Source organism: Caloenas nicobarica, chromosome 2 (assembly GCF_036013445.1).
Source record: "Caloenas nicobarica isolate bCalNic1 chromosome 2, bCalNic1.hap1, whole genome shotgun sequence".
NCBI lineage: Eukaryota > Metazoa > Chordata > Aves > Columbiformes > Columbidae > Caloenas > Caloenas nicobarica.
The window spans coordinates 24760594-24782209 of NC_088246.1; the positions used below are offsets into that span (position 1 = coordinate 24760594).

Sequence of the window (21616 nt, forward strand, 5' to 3'; positions counted from 1 at the left end):
TTTGGGCATGTTGTAGTTCTCCTTCTAGTTCTGCTGCTTGCTGAGGTGCCCTACTTGTTTTCTGTTCCATTTTTCCTCAGGGACAAAAACGTTCATACCTCATGTGTTTGGTTAGCAAGTCACTTTTATGTTCAGCTATAAAAATAAACAATATCTCTCCTATGAAGACAGGCTGAGAGAGTTGAGGTTGTTCAGCCTGGAGAAGAGAAGGCTCCAGGGAGACCTTATAGCAGCTTTTCAGTACCTAAAGGGGACCTACAAGAAAGATGGAGAGGGACTTTTTGCATGGACATGTAGGGATAGGACAAGGGGTAATGACTTTAAACTGAAAGAGGGTAGATTTAGATTTAGATATATGGAAGAAATGCTTCACCATGAGGATGGTGAGGCCCTGGAACAGGCTGCCCAGAGAAGTTATGGGTGCCCCACCCCTGGAAGTGTTCAAGGCCAGGTTGGACGGGGCTTTGAGCAGCCTGGTCTAGTGGAAGGTGTCAATGCCCATGGCACGGGCGTTGAAACTAGATGGTCTTTAAGGTCCCTTCCAACTCAAACCATTCTATGATTCTGTGATAAGACAAATTCAAAGAGACCCACTAAAGAATTGTCTTTATCTCAGTGCTCATGTACTATGTGGGATGGTGAACAAAGATTTAAGCTCTGATCTTTTTTTGTTTGTTGGCTTATCCTAAGCTTATGAATGACATTCAAGTCCACTTGTGAAACTGGCTTTTTACATGACAATTTTCATTGCAAAAGTGTCAACCCCATCCCCTTCCCACCCCCGCTGTATTTCATTGTGGAGTTTTTTCTGATATTGACAGAGTGTAAAACTCTGCAATACATTACCCATTCATTTTTGTCTCTTTTTTCCTCCAGTTTTCCATCCAGCCTTCTTGCTCCCCTTTCTACTGTGCTCTGACAGCCTGGAGGAAGATGACTGCCCCACTGAAATGCTCAGCGCTGTCTGTGCCTGGGCAGTACTAGAAAGAAGAACTGGGTAAAATGGAGGTTAAGAATAGACATTGGTGTGAGGATGTCAGGAAGAGGGTTACAACTACAACAGTGGGTCTGGAAGAATGCAAGTTACAAAGGCCATTCAAAGCAGCACAAGGTGTAGTAGCAGGAAGGTGGGAAGGGTTGGTGACTTCGACCTCAGCCAGGAGCCGGTGGGATGGAGATGGGGAGTCTACTTGGACAGGGCTGGTATTTCCCACCCTTTTTTGTCATTAGCCAGGTTGAAAAGGGGGGGAGCAGAAGCAGAGCAAGGGACTTGGAGATGTGTTCAGCCAAGAACAGGTCTAGGATTGTGATTTTGGGGAAACTGTTGGAAGAGTTTTGCTTCTGACACTGTCCCATCTATAACTGATGTTGGATTTCAGACTTCTTGGCTCAAACTTCTTCTGCTCCTGTCAAATATCTGAATGTTTGAGCATACTCAGAGAGAATGGGATGGATTCTCTGGGAGATTTTAATTGCTAAAGTGCAGCTTTAAAGTACAATTTTCCACTCACTAGATGTAAACTTTGACAAATTGGACAGATTTTCACAGAATGAGAAAAAGCATGTCCTTGACCTGAAGTGTAACTTTTGAAGGCCACCCTTCAATGCCTGAGATCTGAGAACTGTTTGAAGAAAAGGTCATCAATATTAAAGAGCACATTTATTCTCTAGTCCTCTCTTGGGAAAGGCTGACCTGTTTTGATGAGAACAAACACAGTTAGACACAAACTGTAAAAGATGAGGACATTTGTTTAAAGTTTGGCAAGGCAATGGTGTTGTCTTACAGGAACTGGTACTTTAAGAGCTAGTGCTATCAATTTTGCTGCTGTCATTGTTAATTACTATGATTCCATAAAAAGAATTTTATCTGGAAAATCAAACAGTAAATTGCTGTAATTCTAATTGATGCATGACACAACAGGATGGAAGAACTGAGTATATTTTCAAGGGTGCTGGGAAGTGAAGTTTTATATATGCAAGTAGTAGACAGACAAGCAGTTGGCTGCTGAGTTGGCCTTTTAAAAAAAAATTCTTACCACCTGTGGTGTTAATGGGTTATGCTGGCAGATCCCTTTAATGTATTTTCTCACGTTTCTTGGGTGAGTTTTAATTACGTTGTTGCTCAGAATACCTTCCATTATGGATTTAGATCCACAGTTTGATTGCTGTCATATATCTATACAGGTAATTGGGTATCTGTACTTGAAAATTATGAGGATGTTTTTAGCAAAAACAGGAGAATAGCAATGACTAGCTTACCTCAACTAAGCCTCTTCTAAGCATCACTTAGCTTTTGTATCACCCTGTCACTCTCAGCTGTGGCTGTCAGCTCTGTGAAGCTGAGACATTCCTTCAGCCCATCTTTTCTGTTCTAGCACCTCTCCTGTTCTCTCTGAGGGCCAACTGCTTTTTAAAGAAACATATAGGGCTTACCATCTTGCTTAAAGGAAAATTTTTGTCCTTTAAAATGCAAATTTCAAAGTTGAACAATATCCACAAGGTTTAAATAAGCACATGCTGTTTAGACAGTGGCATGGTAATAGAGATCTTCACTGTCATTGAAATGTAAATTTGTGAAGTTTGCAGGCATCCTGATTTAGATTCAGTTACATTCCAGGGTGAATAAAGCAAAAAATCCTGGAGGTCAGGGTTTTCTGTTTCCTCCTGTTTGCTTGCACCTTAAATTCAGTTAATGTTGTTGATGGGTGCTATGAACTACAAGAGAAATGACAATTAAATGACAGGGTGAGAACTGAGACTATACCCAGAAACCACAGGGCAAAGGCAGAGGAGTACAGCAAATCTGTTCCTTGTGAGCTGAGAGGGCCTTTACATGTGACTAGAATGCTTAAACCATGCTTTCAGATGATGTGATTGCCAAGTGGATGACCAGCAGTGTTGGCACCAAAAGGCTTTGCTGTTGGTGGTGGTACAGCAGCACTAGCTGTTTCTGATACAATATCTTTCACCTGATTTAGTCTGGAAAAAAATTAACCTTCACTTGAGTTATCACTGGGTTTTGCTGCTGTAGTGTCTGGCAGCTTTTTTCATCTTTTTATTGCTTTTTTCATGTTGGAAATTAGTTTACAAGTTACTTGAGGGAATCTTGCCATTTTGTAGTTTGCATGCTTAGCATATTTTTGGATGGGAAAGAAAAATTTAATACAAATCCTATACTAGGCATCAAAGAGATCTAGGCAAAATTAAAGTTATTTCCTGTCCTTAATTTTTTTTTTTTTTAAATGTCTGTCATGGTTTAACTCGAGCTAGCAATATAACCATGACAGCCACTTGCTCATTTCCCCCCCTCCCACCCCCGAACAAGGGAGAGAATTGAAAAGGAAGGAAGAAACTCGCAGATTGAAATAAACACAGTTTAATTAAAAAAATAAATAACACTAATATACTACTACTAATAATCATATATAAAAATTGGAAATAGAATATAAAATAAAAGATACTCAATGCAAATCCTCATGAACTCCATCCACACCGAGCAGTCAGTCCCAGGTAACAGCACCTGGTCCTGAACAGCTGATCCTGGAGAGAGAAGAGAGAAAAAGGCAGAAAGGCCCCTACAAAACAGCAGGATGGCAAAAGACCAAATTGAAGAAAGTCCTGAACAGAACTCCCCCAAACAGGTCTCTGTCCCAGCTCTGAGCCACTCCAAGACTAGCTGGAAGATCTCAAATCTCCTTAAATATGAAGCATGATACTAATGGCATGGAATATTCTTATTGATCAGTCTGGACGTCAGTCAAGCTCTGCCCCATCTATGCTCCCTTCCAGCTGCCTCACACCTGTGGGCAGAACTCAGAGGCTTTGGCTTCCAGAGAACAGCAGTTAAAAACTTTAACTCTGTCCTGGTGTGTTATCTCTTGTTCTCAAACTGAGTCCAAACAGTGACCGTGCTAGCAATGAAAAAGAAAGGTTTCCAACTGCATGAAGAAAAATAACTCACTTTCAGTCAAACCAGCACAATGTTATAGATATTATTAATTTTGTAATTATGCTTAGAAGTCTAACAGTTCATTATTTTTAGTTGCTTTTTAGTGCAAGTTATGGTATAACTGGATTTCATTCACTTTATTATGAAATCCTTGTTCATTTCCCGTACTCACTCCATGTCATTCTCTTTTCAGTTACAGAACAGAATGCCTTTTTTTCAGTGTGATTGATTTTGTTTACTAAAATATTTGTAAAAATAAATAATTGCTAGCTTTCTACTGAGACTACCTTTCTTTTACCTCTAAATCATTTCACAAGAGACAAAGCTTTGCCATGTTCATTCCAGCCTTATTTTCCAGCTGTGAGCAAAGGGCATGTTGAGTATCACCCATCCAGAAGAAGAAAATTGAGATGATCCTTTAAAGCCTCCTGTCCCATGCCCTCTTTCCCTCTTTGAAAAATAGCAGGATGAAGGCCACAAGCCCCGCCCCCCCCCTTTTTTTTTCCTGCTACCAAAAGTGCGTGCCGATAAATATGTCTGCTTTTTCTGCAGCTTTTTTTGCTGTAGGAAATGGCCCACTGAGAGATATAGCAAAAGTAAATTTCTTATAACCGCTTTTCTGTAGAATTTCTCATTTGTAAGTAGTGGTTAAAATATGGTGGTAGGCAACTGGGTTTTGTGTTAATGCAATTAAATTCTTTCCTAGGATGCCTTTCTGTCTTCTGTGTACAAAAAAGTTATTTATTTCAGGTACATATGTTTAAGTGATTTCTTTTCATATTGATGCATTAGGAAAACTGAGTAGCAAAACGCACTGACTTCAGCAGGTCACGATTTTCAGTACTGGTACTCAGTTATTTAGTCTCTCATTTAGACAGTGTAATACTAATTTTGCAGGTATACCACTTAAAGGAGAGGATCTTCATTGTGGCTGCAAAGTCAAATTCAGAAATTGCCAGAATTAAGTTTACTTGTAAAAACTTAATTTGGTCCCTCTGCTTGTACTGTTCATTCCTTAATTACACAACAACACCATGTTCACTCCTGCTGTGTGATCTCTGCCTGTGTCAGATGATGAACGATTAATTTAATTCTGTGTTCTTGATGGGTGGCTCTAACTATATGTGCCTACTGTGCGTTATTCAAACACAGATGGTTTTGAGATTTTCTAGAACACTCCTCACTGTACTCTGGCTACTTAAATATTTGTTCATCTTCTCAACATCCCACTTGCTGTGAGTCCTTTTAAATGATGATTTTGAGATGACTTTCCAAGTACTTGTGTAGCATTGGGTAATATCAGTGTACAGTGTTGCTTGGGGTGCTGTAATAATTTTGTGCAATCTACGGTTCTGATAAGTGTGAATGAAGATCAAAAATTTAAATGTCCAGAAAATGAGGAACATGGTGATGATATCAGCTTGAGTTACTTAATGGGATGCTTAGCCAATGGTAGAGGTCAGGGTAAAGATCAGGTTGATTTTCTTCTGACTTGATCCTGGTGAACTTTTTGGCTTCTCTGATAGATGGATAAGATCCTTCCACTGAAGCTGGACCATAGAACTGGATCAAGTTCATACCTGGGCCTGTATAAAAATAAAATTTAAATAACCACTTCTTGCCTCTGTGAAAAAAAATGAAAAAGCTGGGAACAGTTAATGGCTACAAGCACACAAGTTGGTAACTGCAGGATAAGTTAGTCTCTGAACTTACAAGTTGTCAAAGTGCGAGATAAATGCAAGATAGACATGAAGCAGCTGTGCACTGAAAGCTCGTACCCTGGCTTATCTCACAGTAGTGACTTCAGGAATGTGTATCTTGGAGAAGCTGAGTTGACATTGCAGAAGTCCATATAATTGTAGTCTGTCTTTGCTTTGAGCACTTCCCATAGCTTGCTGTATTTTAACTTGTGTTTTTATTTGAGTAATTTTCTAAGTGTTGGAAAAAGCAAGTGGAAATCCATATTCCATTTTCTGGTGTTACATCTGCACTCCAATGTTTCATCATGTTTGCAGGCTCTCATACGAACACGTCCTGCTTGAAGTGACATGATAGCTGGTAGCTGTCATAAGTTGCTTCTCTGAAGACTGAAATTGGAGGAGAATGAGTAAAACTGCCAGGCATTTTCATTGATTCCTGCTGAAAGCAGTGGATTTCTAATCTGTGGGAAACTTGGCTTCTGATATGAGCATCAGTGGAGAACATGTACGAGTGTCTGTAGGCTCTTGTCTACTTCCCCATAAGTGTGGGTTCTTGCCCACCCCATGCTCTGCAGCCCGTCCCTTTTCTGTCTTGTCTACGTGCACTTACTTTCCACTTCCTGTGTTTTTCCACCTGTGAAGCCTGTTTGGTTGTCCTCTGGCTTTTCTTTCTCCTTACCCAGTTGTCCTAGCTTCCACGGTGGATCAAAGCCTCTCTTGCCACCTCCCCTTTGCTCTATTCCTCCTTCCTTGCACACTGCTGATAGTCAGTCTGACCCAAAGAGGCAATTTCAAAAGCTTATAACTTGGCCAATTTTAGAGGATTTTCATGGAGATGGCAAAATTTGTATTCCTATTTTAAAGGTCTCCGTATTTCCAGATTTTGAGTCTCTAGTCCAAAACGCTGGTGTTAGAGTTATTGTGGTTTGTTTGTTTGTTTGTTTTCCCAAGGGGAAAGTTACTGAGTAGGTTACAGAAGTGGTTACTGAAACCTGTTTTTTGGGAGATGGGAGGAACTGTTTAGACTGAAAAATTCCAAATAAGTCATCCTAAGGTAGATAGATATTTATATGAAAACTGTATGTGAAATTCAGCAAGATAACAAGACTAATAACAAATGGTGACAGTTTTATTAGTAAATTGTGCTACTAGTCCCAGTCATGCTATGCTTGCATAAAAAAGTAATGAAAAGACTCCTGCTTTCACATGCTATCTGCATTATCGACTTGTTTTCTGTACACACTGACATGTTTTGGGTTTACACAGTTTCCTCTTCTTGAATACTGAAACGGACAGTGAAGGCAAGATGTGACTGGCTGCTACAAGATAAGAGTAGCATATTACAGTCTTTCCATGAGATTCTGGCTTTAATGGGCTGTTGTCTCATTATTTTTAACCTCCGTCTGTACTTGTGTCTGAAGAGCACTGGGAACAATACACAATGCATAAATTTATATCTAGAACATAATGAAAGAGACATTCATTTCATATGGCAGCAGTCTGCTGTATATCTGTTAGAATAATATATTGTAGTGCTTTTCGGAACTTATTTGATCAGTCCTTCCAATGCTTTGTTCCAGTTCAATAGGCAAAGAGGTTTCAGCAGGTTTGTGACTTGCCTTTTGCTTTAGGGGACTACAGCTGTAACGAGAGGAACTTTGGAAGGTACCTATGTGTTGTTATGCAAGCTCTTTTTCTGTATGTCTTCTTCAATAACATACTACATTTTCAAGTAGGAGCAGCAAGTAGAAATTTCACAAATAAAAAAAGTACTTGATGGTAAGTTCAACCCACTCGTGTCAGCCTGAATTTCAGCCTGAGGAGGCAGATGCAGCTAATGTGATCCATGTAGTCCCTCCAGCAAAGCAGCCTACAGTTGAAGGGCCAGCAAATCCTTTCTTGCAAGGATGTGAGGCTCTGTGCACTTCCTTAATGCCAGAGTGTCTTTTTTTTGTTGTTTTTTGACTTAATGAAAACTAGAATAAGGACCATTCATTAAATCAAGAACAGACTGTCATGAGGTTGGAATTGGCTGTAAAGAAGATAATTCAGCTAAGCCTACATAATAGCTCATTGGAATGGTTTGATGCTTTGCCTGTTCTTCTTGTAGCTCACAGATTCTTTTGAAATTTGTTAAGAAACTTCCTCCTAGAAATTTTTCAAAGCTGAACAGTGACCTATATAACTTTATTGCATTGTGTCCACCAAGATCAGAGTGGAAAATGACCAATTCTGTGCTTTTATAGGTGTGCAGTTCTAAAATCAGTTACTTGGGATTACAAATAATGATCACTCTGCAGAATATAACTTGTGGTGTGAAGATGGGAAGTCTGTGGTCAATGTGGTCTTACCTCGGATGTAGAGTTTTTACTGAACTGAATTTTGTCGTATTGGGGTTGTAGGAAAGCAAAGTTATTTCCTCGTAGTAAATTATTTCAGATGGATCAACTGGAAAATAGTGAAGTGTGGATTTGGGGACTCCATTTCTGAGGAGGAAATTTCTGCACATTTATTACTGCAAAACCAACAGAGTGCTGAATTCCTGTCTCTGTGCTAGAATTGTAAGTAACGTTTTGCACACAGAAAGTCATGCTGTGTGGGAGGTGGATGAGAAGCATAAGGGACATTGTGCTCCGAGGCCAAATTTTAAAAATTGCTATAAAAGATGTGTGGATGGAAACATAAGTTGCTGTGAAGGGAAGCAGAACTTCTGTAGTTTGTGCAGGCAATAAGACATGTTTGAGTATGTTTGTTCAGAAGACATGATGAGGGAAAAAACCCATGAATGTTTTCTCACTAAAGATGCTTTGCCAGGAGAGCTCAGAGACTGAACCCAACTGTTTATATGAGGAAGTTGGCACACTGTCAGAGAGCACCATTGAGTCTGCAGAGCGTGACAAGCCATGGAATTTTGCAGATATGTTGTTTGGCTCTGAAGCCCAACAAATTACTTGCTTTCACAAATTTGTGTTACTGACTAGAACGTGCATGCTTTGGTGTCTCAGAGATTAAACAGGGCAGCAAAGATGCACAGTTGCATTAACAATATTAGGTGCAAACTGCCATGATGTGCTGTCTTCAAGGATAAAACTCTCCAAATGAGAGATGTCTTCTTAGAGTGACAGTGAGAAAGGGTGAATGCTGTGTGCGGACTAGCATGGGAAATGGTGAGCACTGGCGCACGGTAGCCCCAGAGTGCGCATCAACTACTATATACTGAGCAAAACAGGCATTTTCATAGTTACACTTTTAGAAAAATGACAGAAGTATCAGAGCCTTTGCATATAATAGGAAATCCAAGAGAGTATCAGCAGCAGTTGTACATTACTGTGGATCTGAGTAGTATGAGGTTGAGTACTTCTGCTACTGCTGAGAAAAGTTTCCAGGTCACTGAAATGTCAAACAATTTGGAAATAATGGATGATTCTTCTATTTAAGGCCAGAGGGGATATTTGTGATTATCACAACATGAGAACAAGATGATAGTCAGGAATTACAAGACTGAATTAATTGTGGTAGGATGATCTAAGGATCATAACTATTGTTCAAGCTTAATGTACTTCCTGTGTTCAAAAGTAGCATCTTTGCTAGTCCCGCTAGTGAGAAGTTCTTCCTAGATGTGGCTTGGGGCCAACAGTAGTATTTACTTTTGTTGATTTCGACATACAGCTGTGAAATGTTACTTTATGGGCATGCCGGAATAGCCTTTTCCAAAACACTCCAAGACTTTTAGAGGTAAGTCAAGGCTGATCTAAAAGTCACAAGGCTTTGTTAGTGGAGTGTCAGGCTTGAGCTGATACCGTAAACCCTGCAGGGAGCAAAGCACTGGTTTACTGATGCTGCTCAGGTTTTGGGTAAGAGTTGGCTGCAGTCCATCTACTTGCCTTGCTCGTGAAGTGAGCGTACTTTAGAACCCAGCTCATCTGGGAACAGCAAAAAGCTCCTTGACCAACACAAGCAATAAGGCAGCTTGCCAGGAGCTCATAATAGATGAGAGCATCCCCTTGTTGGAGGAGAACTCTGTGATGGTTATTCAAGCAGATACAATGTGTGTCCTTTACATATGCAAATATGGTTATTAGCCCTTGATGGAAAAGTGCTGAGTGTTGGTACTTTAGTGGCTTAGACCATGAACTTATGTACAACTCACATAAATTATCATTTTGGATGTCATTAATTAAATTATTGAATTGAATTTAATAATTAAATTATTAAATTATTAAATTGTTACCAATTCGTCTGCCCTGTTTTTTACAGCTAGAATTTGCTCTAAAGGAATGTGCAAACACGAGTGACAGAACAAGCACCTGCCCATTCAAATGCGTACAGTATTTTGTCCAGAGTTCTAAAAAAAACATTTTAGCATTATTTGCTGTTGTGCCTCCTCAAAACTCTTCAGGGAAATGAATTAAAAGTGCTGCCATCTGTTTATGTTATATTTAATACCAAGGGTAAAAAGAAAAAGAGTGCCAGCAGTTTTGAAGTAGCATTATATAATTTTTGTTTTTAAAGATACATGCTAAGGATACAGTGAGTACCAGTGCATTGGTCCCGTTTTTGTGAGTTGTCGCAATGCTTTTTCAAAAATATTTTACTCTTTTTATCTTAAAAGAAAACAACTCTGTGTGAAATCTGTGGATGATAATCACTGGATGGAGATGGCATTCTCTGGGAGAATTATTTTGTTCTAGAAGTAACACCAGGCGCCGCAGCGCCTGACTTCTTGCTGAGCTCCAGTAGCAGCTGCATTGGCAACTTCAAAGGTGAAGTCAGGATTGTCTCTGCCTGATGCTGATAGATTCCCTGGACTCTTTCTCATGCTCTTGGATGTGAATTTCTGGGTTTTGTCTTTGAATTAGTGCAGTTCATCCAAAGTTCTATCACCTTCGAGCAAAAAAGTTGCCCAAAAGAGGAGGTGTGTATTGGTCGCTTGTTCTGAGAGTGGATGTTTCTGGAAAAAGAAACATACTGAGCCCCACTGGTTCATATTTCATTTTGGTTTTGAAGTACTCTGAAGTATCTTTCCTATTTCAGACAATTTTTTAAAAAATTTCCTTTATTCATCCTTTTTTTAGCAACAAAGCAGTGTTTTCACAAAGACAAGCAATCTTACCATCGAGAGTCCTGATAGAAGAGCACACAGAGTAATTCTCTTACTTTCAACAGTTATGCTTGGTTTCTTACAATATAAATTTGTAGTGGAATTGCTTCTTATTTCTGCAGTGTAAAATTAGTGCAATTAAGATGATTTCACTCTCTGTGCTATACTATTTACTGAATTTCACTTGACCTAATGGAGAAGACAGAAATCTCACCCTTCAGGTGATGTTTTGTAGTTCTTGTAATACATGGCAGATGTTAAATACTGAAGCCGTAAAAGGGGAGAACTGGATATCAGAGAAGATAAATAAAAGTGGTGGAGGGGACTGAAGAGGAGAGACAGTATTTGCAAAGACCTCAGGGTGAGCTGCTTTCAATGTATTGTTTAAGCTTTAATGACCCACATACAGATTTTAGCAACAAAGTAATGGCCAAATAGAGGAATTAAAGGCCTCAGGTGATGATCAGAACAGCAAAAGCTGACAGAGGTCATAAATAGTATTACAGTTTGACATAGGCTCTGCTAGGAGGCAGTTTTTATGTTCCCAGTCTCTCTGCATGTATGGTCATTTCACCAAATTTGAAGGAAAAGCTGGTAAAAGCTCAGTTACTGTAGGTGAACTCCTCTCAGGTTTTCTCAACATTAAAAGTTCTGATTTCTGATAGAAGTACCTTTCAGAACAGTTGTTCTGATTATCTGTTGTTTGTATCCATACCTTTTTCAGAAGCAATTTTCCATTGTTGTCCTTAAAAAAACCCCAATATATCCAAATCTCTCTGAGCTTTTCCTCCAAGAAATTATCCAGATTCGAAGATGAGGATCCTATGAAAGTTAGGCGTAGCTCTTCCTTGGAGAAAAAAAGCTTCTACTTAATTTGTGGGATGTTAAAAGTTATTAGACATGCACTGATCAAATGTTTAAAAAGAATAATTGTAATTGCAATAGCTAATTTACAGCTCAGTGGCAACATATTCAGAGAATAGGAAAGATTCCTTGGTGCTGACTCTCTGAATAGCATGAGTTGTGGAGTGAAGGCCAAAGCAAGCTCTCTTGAAACATTTCTTCTCACCTCTTCAGCCAGGTTGAAGGGTTACCTCATTCCTGGTCATGGAGCTTGTTCTCAGGTTTGCAATCCTGTCATCAAGATGTCTGTGATTCACTCACTTTGAAGCTGCTCTGTGGTATTTTCCCTTTTGCTATCTACCTTCTGTCTAGTGCTAACTCGAAAGTTTTGCTGCTGAGGATACTCGTAGAGGAACATTGATTCAGCCAGATGCCATGTTGCTATTGTGTTTCTTCCTGGAGTGATCAGCTTGTTAGATTGATATCTCAAAGACCCATGTGAGAGATGATATGTACTTACCCGAATTCAAAGCCAGATGACCCCTGGAGTTACCTCAGCCTGATGGAGCACCCTTGGTAGAACAGAAAGTGGTAATGGTGCCGTGGAAGCCCCCAGCTTCCGCTTTGCACAGTAGTGGAGTGAGACACACATTTGATGTTTCATTATTTTCTTTGACAAAAGAAGAAGGGTGACAGAAGAAAATCCCACATTATTCAGTACAAAATATGCCAGTCATTTGCATGTCTTTGTATCTATTATTTACTTTGCTATGGTGACTGATAGTCCTGCTCAGTTGTATGCATGAGATGACAAGGTACCAATGACAGAATGACATTGGTAACAGCACATGGCTTATCAGCATGTATTGCTAAAATATGCCATGTCTCGTGGAACACTAAATACATAATATGGTATGAACCTTAAATATGAATTATGGTATAAAAGAAACTTAGGGAAGGAAGTCACCTGGAAGTTCATTAGTTATTTGTCAGTAGTCTGAAAACATGTGCTAGTGCCTTAAAAAAATATGGTGAGAATATGTCATCTATTGATTCTCATGAGCTAATATGACTGATTCCATCCAACCTGTGTTACGTTTGAGAGAAAGGAGAAATATTGCTTAAAACACTAATTAGGAGAGAGGCTGCGCTTTGTTTAGAAAGCAACTCTGTTGTGTTGAATAGGAAAGAAGATGTTTTGAAAAGACACAGTTGACTTTTATCTGAGACAAAAAACTATCTTTGAATTTAGAAGTGAACTTGCTGTCTGGTTGATCAGATGTGATTGATTTGTGTAGAGGAGGTTGCATAAGTAAAGCCTGTCTAGCCACAGCTCATTTTACCTTAAAGTGTGGTTGGGTTTGACTAACAAGGTGGAGAAAATAGCACTGAATGGGAGTGATCTTCAAACACATTGAATGTGTGGAACTCATGGACATAGAAGATACTAAAGTACAGCTATTTGTTGTCAAGTTATGGAACTCAGATGTCAAAAAAATAATCTAGATCACTAAAAGAAGAGCCAATCAATGTAAAATATTTGGATCCTTTTTAAGATAACATGTATGTTCTGCTTTTCAGCTTCTCTTTTGAAAGGACTGAAACATGCTAACATTGTGCTGCTTCATGACATCATTCACACCAAGGAGACCTTGACACTTGTGTTTGAATATGTGGTGAGTAAAATAATTAATGTTCTGGATATGTTCCAGAGTGTATTGAATTTGATGGAAAAGCTCTCTTTACCATTGGTGATCTATTATGGATCAGGCCACAATAACCCTTTATTTTCTTCAGTAGAGAGGAGGCTATATGAAACGATGCTTTGTAGTGGAGTGGGCTCAAAGTGGAAGGCTGGCCTAGACCAGATTCAGAGATGGAGAAGTGGCTGCTGGAGCTCTTGAAGGACCTTATACTGTTCAGTTGACTTTTCAAACTGGTTCCTTACTCTGCTTCCTAGTTTGCTTATTAGAGCTTTTTCTTTACGATGTGATCAGGTAACTTTAGAACAGGTGAAGAAGAACAGGACTGATATGCTTAACAGGTAGTTCCTTCATCAAAAGCATTCAACAAGTTTAAATGGCTCTTGTTGTGACTGACTTGAGCAGTGTCTTTTTATAAGCAATGCCAGTAAAAAATAAATCTGGCGCATGCAGTTTAGAATTTTGAATTATTATTTTTTTGCTATGACTAGTGTTTTACCTACTAATTAAAACTTCAATTTACATAGTACACAGTGTAATGATCTAATTGTGTTCAGAGCATTACTTTCCAAAGTCTTGTGCTTGGCCTTCTGGTATAATTAATCTTTTTTAGTTTTTCTAAGACAAACATATGGCATTTATGTAGAACTACTTCAGCATTTAGCTGTGGAATTATGCAATGTGCTATCATAATTAACCTCCCATTTTTCACAGATGAGTCTAAGAACATGTAATTTAAAAGAAACAAGTGAGTTTAGAGAAGGTTAGACTTTCAGTATAATATCTGTTATTCTGTTGTAGTCAGTAAGACACTGTGTTTGTAAAAGTACAGTGATTACTAGTTTTAGTATGTCACTGCTTAAGACAGATGGAATTGTTTTTTGTGTTTCTTGGGAGCATGCTTTAATTTTTACATGATAATGCAGACAGTGTCTTGTCTGGATAAGCCGTTCACCTTGTTTATTTACATAGAAATGCTACAGTGTAATAATGTGGGTATTCAGCTACTGGAGCCTGCAGAGCAGTTGCATGCAGTACATGTTCTTTTACATCAGGTATAGGAACACTAATGAAAATTTAATACTTTTCTTAAAATTGGTTATTCTTCTGCTCCCGAGTAATACACTGAATTAGCATAGGAAAAGCCTTGATATTTAATTTTATATAACGGTCATTGCAGACTCATTTGCATAACTTTACATGGATACTTTTTGCAATCCCTTTCATCATGCTCACAACATCTGGTACCTGCAGTGTTGCTGGATTTCAATCCTGTCCATCTTCATATGTCTCCTCTCACCTTGATGGGGTGGTGCTTACCCAGGCGTAGGAAGATTTTGGGAGCTACTGAGGAAACCTGAGTTAGAACCTGTGAGGTGGCACCTGGTCACCAGAGGAGTTGGCCAACAGGTGTGGGACCTGTCCAGTCTTGTTCAACCTATTCATCAATGACCTGGATGAAGAAACTGAGTGTACCCTCAGCGAGTTTGCTTATGATACAAAACTTGGAGGAGTGGTTGATATAGCAGAAGGCTGTGCTGTCATTCAGAGTGATCTGGACAGGCTGGAGGACTGGGCAGAGTAGAACCTGATGAAATTCAATAATGGCAAGTGTAGAGTCCTGCACCTAGGCAGGAACGATGCCATGCACCAGTACAAGTGAGGGGGTGACCTGCTGGAAATCAGTTTTGTGGAGAAGGACCTGGGAGTCCTGGTGGACGACAGAGTGACCAGGAGTCAGCAATGTGCCCTTGTGGCCAACAAGGCCAATGGTATCCTGGGGTGCATGAAGGAAGAGTGTGATGAGTAGGGGTCTGGAGCATCTTTCTTATTAGGAAAGACTGAGAGAGCTGGGTCTGTTCAGCCTGGAGAGAGAAGGCTGAGAGGGGATCTTACTTATGCTTATAAATATCTCAAGGGTCGGTGTCAAGAGGATGGGACCAGACACTTTTCAGTGGTGACAAATGACAGGATGAGGGGCAACCGGCACAGATTGAAACATAGAAGGTTCCATGCAAACATGCGGAGAAACTTCTTTACTTTGAGGGTGACAGAGCACTGGAACAGGCTGTCCAGAGAGGTTGTGGAGTCTCCTTGTCTGGAGACGTTCAAAACCCGTCTGGACGCATTCCTGTGCAATCTGCTCTGGGTGAACTGATCCAGGTAGTATTTTAGTATTTTGGCTGGTGGGTAGAGTTTCTCAAGGTGGTGTTTAGGGAGAAGGGGAAGGATGCTTTGTTGTCTCCAACCATCCTAAGGAGTGTATTGTAATGATGTTGTAACTTGCTCCTGTGCCTTGAAATGACAGAAATGCTTAACAAAAGTCTGTATTCATTGTTAGGTAATGTAAAGTTATAGGCTGATCAAATAGCTAAAGCTATCTGCTTGAAAATGCCCATGTAATCTGAATTGATTTATTGTGGCTGTGCATGATACAGATTTTAATTGGATGATTGCAATAACCTTTTTTGTTCCTTTTGTCAAAGAACTCTCGTTCAGTGCATAATATGAATGTGCAGAGGCAAAAATTACGGTTACCCATTTTACCCATTTAAATGTACAAATTTTGGCTGGTTGGCCATGCATTCTAGCTGTGCAACTGGTGTTACCGAACTCTATGTCTGTAATGTTTGGTTGTGTTTTGTGGTGGTTTTTTTTTTTTCTTACACCCGTACATGGTTTAGCTCCATAATATGAGTGATTTGTACTGAAATCAGTAGAAATATTTGTGCAATTTAAATTACATGGCGACATACATTTTTGAATGACTGAGGCCTAACAAACCTAAAAGGGATTGAATTTGATTTACTTCATAAAGTGACAAAATGGAACTGATACACTGTTGCCATTAATCACTCTTCACCATTTCAAATATAGTAAAAACCATTTGAGTGAGATATTATGATTAAATTAGGGATGAACAGTTAGTTATCCAAGTGTTCTCAGAAAATGGAAACTTTGTGTCGCTAGGTCAGTGACAGTTCCACTGGGAAATTAATACTGGTGAAACCTGTGAGGTTATCATAGGTGTTCGGTTTCAGCATTGACCCTGGAAGAGCAGAATTAAATTTAATTTCATGTAGCACTTTTCATTGCAAAATACATTGCAGTAATAAGTTAAAAGCTGAAAGCAGAATAGCCTCTGAAAGGAAACATGGCAGTGATTAAATTCTCTAGGTACCTCAAGTTAGAATTGTTTTAGTATAGAAGTCTGTCAGATGAAAACACGACAGAGCTTTTTAACTTCAACCTTGGTGGTCCCCAGAAGCAAGAAAAGTCAATCTTTAAAAATTCTATCTGACAGTTCATTCTCCATATAGACATTTTGGTGGTGAATGTGAAGCTGTGCATTTCTGTGGAAGAAGAGAAAGTGGACTTGCTCCTTTTGAACGAAAGAAATTGAAAATAGTGTAGTATATACAGTACCCTGTTAGTAGGGCATAATTTCTTTGTATGCTTTGGTTACTCCTGCATCAGCTATGATTATTGTTGGTTGTTCAAGTATACTGAAAAGGGAGCTGAGAGCTCAGTTTCACCACTGGATGACTGACAGCCATTGCTCATTACCTGAGGAGTTTTGAGGATGAGCTGCTTGGAATCACATTTACAAAACCTGAAGGGCTGACAGTCTTTCATGTGTGAATGGTAGAGAAAATGGTTTCCATATAGTTAACTCGGATGTGCTAAACAAGACCTGAAAACAAAGTGTGAAATTTTGACACATTTTGCATATGGTATCTGAGACTGCAATGACTTCCAAAAAGAAAAGATCAGTTCAGCTTTACAGTTCAATGGAGGAGTATGACTGTTCACATAAGTTTTGTTCCCCTTGTCTCCAGGCTCTGTTTAGGTGTTAGTTTATGTGACCTTGTGGGTGCACCAGCTGTAGTGTAAGCGTCATCAATATAGCCAACTTTGCCTGAGGAAATGATTAATTTTACAGGTGAGATCTCAGATATATTGAGAGATCTTTGAAAATGGGTTCACATCTGTTCGTTCTAAAGTGATCATTAGCTGCTACCATTTGTTTCTTCACTTGTTTATTTAAAAGGAAGACAACCATATTTAGAAACACTTAATTGCTGAAAGGCAATCCTAACAAATACATATTACTAGAGGCTTAGTAGAATGATAATGAGGTTTTTAGTATTATACATAATTATGTAACTATGTTATTGTCAATAAATGAACCTACAACTTGTTCTATTCCTGGCATATAAAAGTGAGCTTGTATAGCAATACTTTACATTACGCTTTCAGTATTTATGGACTAGATTTGAAACAAGAACAGATACATTTACAATTGGAAGTATGAGTAATGAATAATATTACGTCTGCCTCAACAGTAAAAAACCTCCAGCCTAATCTAATAGTGTAATTTAAACCCAAACATTTTCAATTACCTTGCCTATTTTAATCTTCATGCGTTTGTCCTTCTTAAAAGTTACTTTCCATTAAAGAAGAAAGTTTATTTCTCATTGCTTCATTACAGCAACTAAAATAAGTTGTTATACAATGAGTTGCCTTAATAAAGTTCATTAGTTACATTTTCCTCCTATTTCCTGTAAGAAACAAAATTGGTGTGTGTTTCTCATTTTAATGCTAATTAGAAATTGAGGTATTTACTGTTTATCAGACTTAAGAGTTACAGATCTGAAGTTTCAAAATCCAAGATGTTGCATTTTTCATACGAGATCTTATAAAAGTATTATGCAAGGAAATGGTCAACACTTATTACCTATAAGGATCAAAAATTTTTGCATTGGAAGTGTTGAATTTCTTATAACTTTTGATAATTTGGATCGAACACTCTTACTGCTTTTCTGTTTTTATTTGTTTTATTCAGGAACGTGTTGAAACTAAAGGTAAGACGGCACTGCTCGTTGGTAAAAACAAACAAAAAAAGCCACACTATTTCAGTGCATGAGAGAGCAGGGAAAATCAGTAGAGTCCCAGAGTTGCTTTTGAGCTCTGATCCCTGGAATCATTCAGCAGTGCTTAATACCTAGAGGAAATTAGGGAAACTGGGCACAATTAGGAAGGAGAGGTCTTCTAATCCCTGTCTGAGAGTGAAACTTATTTGGAGGCTGCATTACCTTAATTTGATGTGATAGCGAAACGACGGGCAACTTTCTTCCTGTTTGGGGTCAAGGTGCTTGTCCAGCCACGTAAGCAAGGACTGAAGGCTCATGAAGCTCTGCAATAAGCCAGACGCCTCTGGCCACCCTTTTGGCAGACACCTCTGCTTGCTGTGAACATGCTTCATCCTCCCTGGGAAGGAGCAGAGCCATAGAGGGCTCCCAGTGTGGGAGCAGTTGAATTTGGTAGTTTCCATTTGCCTTGACTGGAGAAGGAGCCATTCCCCTGTTGGTATAATCCCTGCCTTGTGCTCCAGGTTTGCCCCAAACTGCGCTACTTAAATTGCAGTCAAAAAGATGACAGAACAAGGCTGAGGGGAAGCAGAGAGAAAGGAAATCCCCTACCATAGAGAAGAGGCAGTAGGGGAATACAGCTCTTGGGAAAGCCTTGTTTTTCAGGTATTAATGATCAGATCAGAGCCAGGAGCTGCTGATGTCCAAGTATAGGTTGGAAATACAAACGGGATCAGCTTTGGGAGGTAGAGATTCAGAAGGGATTTCAGAAGGAAATTGCTTGGTGCTTTGCTGAGAGGTAAAGGTGGTGCCAGACATGGGAATCAGCAGGAAAGAAGGAATGAGAAATCGTATATAAGTTTAAATAAAAATACTCCTGCTTGGCTAAGAAGTTTACACAGGTCTAGCAGGAGACGAAAAGATGTTACTCAGTTTGCCTCGTCACCCTGACTTTGCAGGATCTCAGAAAGGTTGTGTAGACTTCATAACGAGCGTGCATGCTGGTGAATAGATCTGTTAATAAGATTAAACAAGATTTACAGTCCAACAGGTTGGGGAGGTTGTGTGTATCTGAATGTCTTTCCTTTGTACAATTTACTAATGTTTTTTGTAACCTTTCCAGATATCAGTTATATTTGCAGTGTGCTTTTCACCATTTAGTAATTAGCATCTATTATTTATTCTTATTTTTAAGTATTAATAAAATGTGTAAGTGTTTAAAAGAACCCACAATAAAATCAAAGCATAAAAATTATGCAGAGTTGAGCTGACAGACTGTACACTGGAAATCAGATGAGATATTCTACCTACTGACAGATCTCAATTAGTTTTCTTCTGAAATTACAGACAAAAATTCAAAATGTCGTTGTAGTCCATTAAAAACATATACATGTAGTAGGATGCATAAGGCAGTGGTAACACTCTACTCAATATAGGTAAGGCCACCACCTGAAATGGTAAATTTGTACACACAAAGAACACATGAATCAACTGGAGCTCTGAGGAGGGAAAAACTAAGAATGAGCAAATATCTAGAATAAAGGCTTCCCAGGAAAAGTCAAAGTAAGAAGGGCTGTTCAGAGTTGGGGGAAAAAAGGATGACATGGCTACAGATGTTTAAATATATCATAAAGAAATACAGTAGCCTATTTCCATGTCAATGGTTAAGAGGATAGAAAAGAAAAAAAATCTGAAATAGCAGTAAGGAAGAGAAAGCTCAAACTATAGGAATGCCTGTTCAATGGTAACAATAGTAAATCACTGAAGAAGCTACAATGGGGTGATGATTTGTTTGATACTGGCAGTCTTAAGAACAGTTTAGACAAATAATCAGCAGAATGACATGTCATTGATTGTAGATATAACTAAGTTGATTATTTTTTCTTTTTTGAGATCTTTTCTATGTGTATCTTTCTGCATCTTAATATTTATCAGTTAAATATGAATACTTGGAGTCTTTCAGTGAAGTTAATGCGCTGTTAGTTTCTGTATCAGGGACTGAAGAAAAAAAAAGTCAGTTTATTTTACTACTTTAAAGAAAATGAAAAAAATCCTTCTAGTTTTAGGTTATTGTTTTGTTTTTAGTAATTTATTATTTCTATGTTATAGATTTCTGGACAGCTCTACCATCAGTAATATTCTGGTGGCATCCCACACTTTCCTTATCTTTTAATTTCAGTGATAAATTGGCTTTGTCCAAGTCCCTCTGAGGTGAAATCTGACAGATCTCAACTTGCACTAGAGACTGTTCAATGTAATTAAACTTTTTCTCAGATTCTTTAATAACATGGGTTGTAACTGCTGTTTAATTACTCTTAAAATAAGCTCTGGTTTATTTGATACAGACTGAAAAACAAACCACCAACCCCAAAATTGGCTGTTTGGAGGGTGATGTTTGCCATAATTCTAAATTTTAAAGGTAGATTCTTCTTTCCTGAATTAGCAGTGTGCAGCTTCATACTAATTTAGTTATATTGATAAAAAATACATCTAGGAAATCTTTAAAAACAGAAACTTGGGGTGAGCAATACTGGCAAAATAATAATAATAATAATTCTGGAGTAAGAATGAAGAGATCAGTAATTACAAATATCTTTATAGTATGTTTATAGTTTTATTATATGAAAAAATAATTAAGGAATGGTGAATAAGAGGAGTCAAGAATCAAGCCAGAGTAATAAAACAGGGACAACACTTGGAAGTTTAAAAAGTCTATTCATTTTTCTGCGTTTTGCTACTGCTTTGAGTAAAGAGGATATAATCCATGAAAGCATCATTTTTCTTTTGTGCACCTTGCAGTCTGGAATGCAATTTTCCTTATAAAAGTTTTATTAATCTTACACTCAGGCATGGACAGTTAGAATTAGGAGGCATGGCAGAAAAGAGTCACTCAAACGGTGTGAAGAGAGGTCTACCATAGGATGCTGAAGCTTTTAGAGAAAGTGTTTGCGCTGCTGTTTTCCTGCCCTGAACGTGGCAATTTTTTGTAGCCCAGCACACTATCATAGCAAAGGCTCTTGTGGCAGCTCAGCTTGTGTACGTATGCCTATAACATCTGCGGCCAATGCTGCACCACTATTGGTGTGAATGCTCGACATATTGTGGCCGTACATGGACCATCAGCCTCCCGGTCATGTTCGCATTCCACTTACGTGCTCCTGGAGTGAGTACTGTCACCATGAGCTTAGGGATATCTGTCATGCACTAATGAGAAAAATTTTATATCTTTAAATGTATTTATTTTTTGTATATGTGAATATAGCGGTTATAATGGTCAGTGCTGTGGAAACCTAATGACATAACAAATTAAAGAAAAAGTGCATAGACACATCTGTGTGGGCACATGCATTACAACTTGCTCAGCTTGTAAAAATTGTCCTAATACTGTTGACTTTAAGAACTATAAGTCCAGCACAGTTTACACAAGCTGATGATCTGCTGCTAGGTTT

At 38.7% G+C, this 21616-nt stretch overlaps 1 protein-coding gene across 2 annotated transcripts in view; it reads left to right on the forward strand.

Moving 5' to 3' along the window:
- Positions 1-21616, forward strand: part of CDK14 (cyclin dependent kinase 14) — a 324587-nt gene that overhangs the window by 123407 nt on the left and 179564 nt on the right. For both annotated transcript variants that reach the window (XM_065629053.1, XM_065629055.1), the window contains one exon: positions 13175-13269. In XM_065629053.1, coding sequence (XP_065485125.1) covers positions 13175-13269 — 95 coding nt within the window. The remainder of the gene's footprint in view (positions 1-13174; positions 13270-21616) is intronic.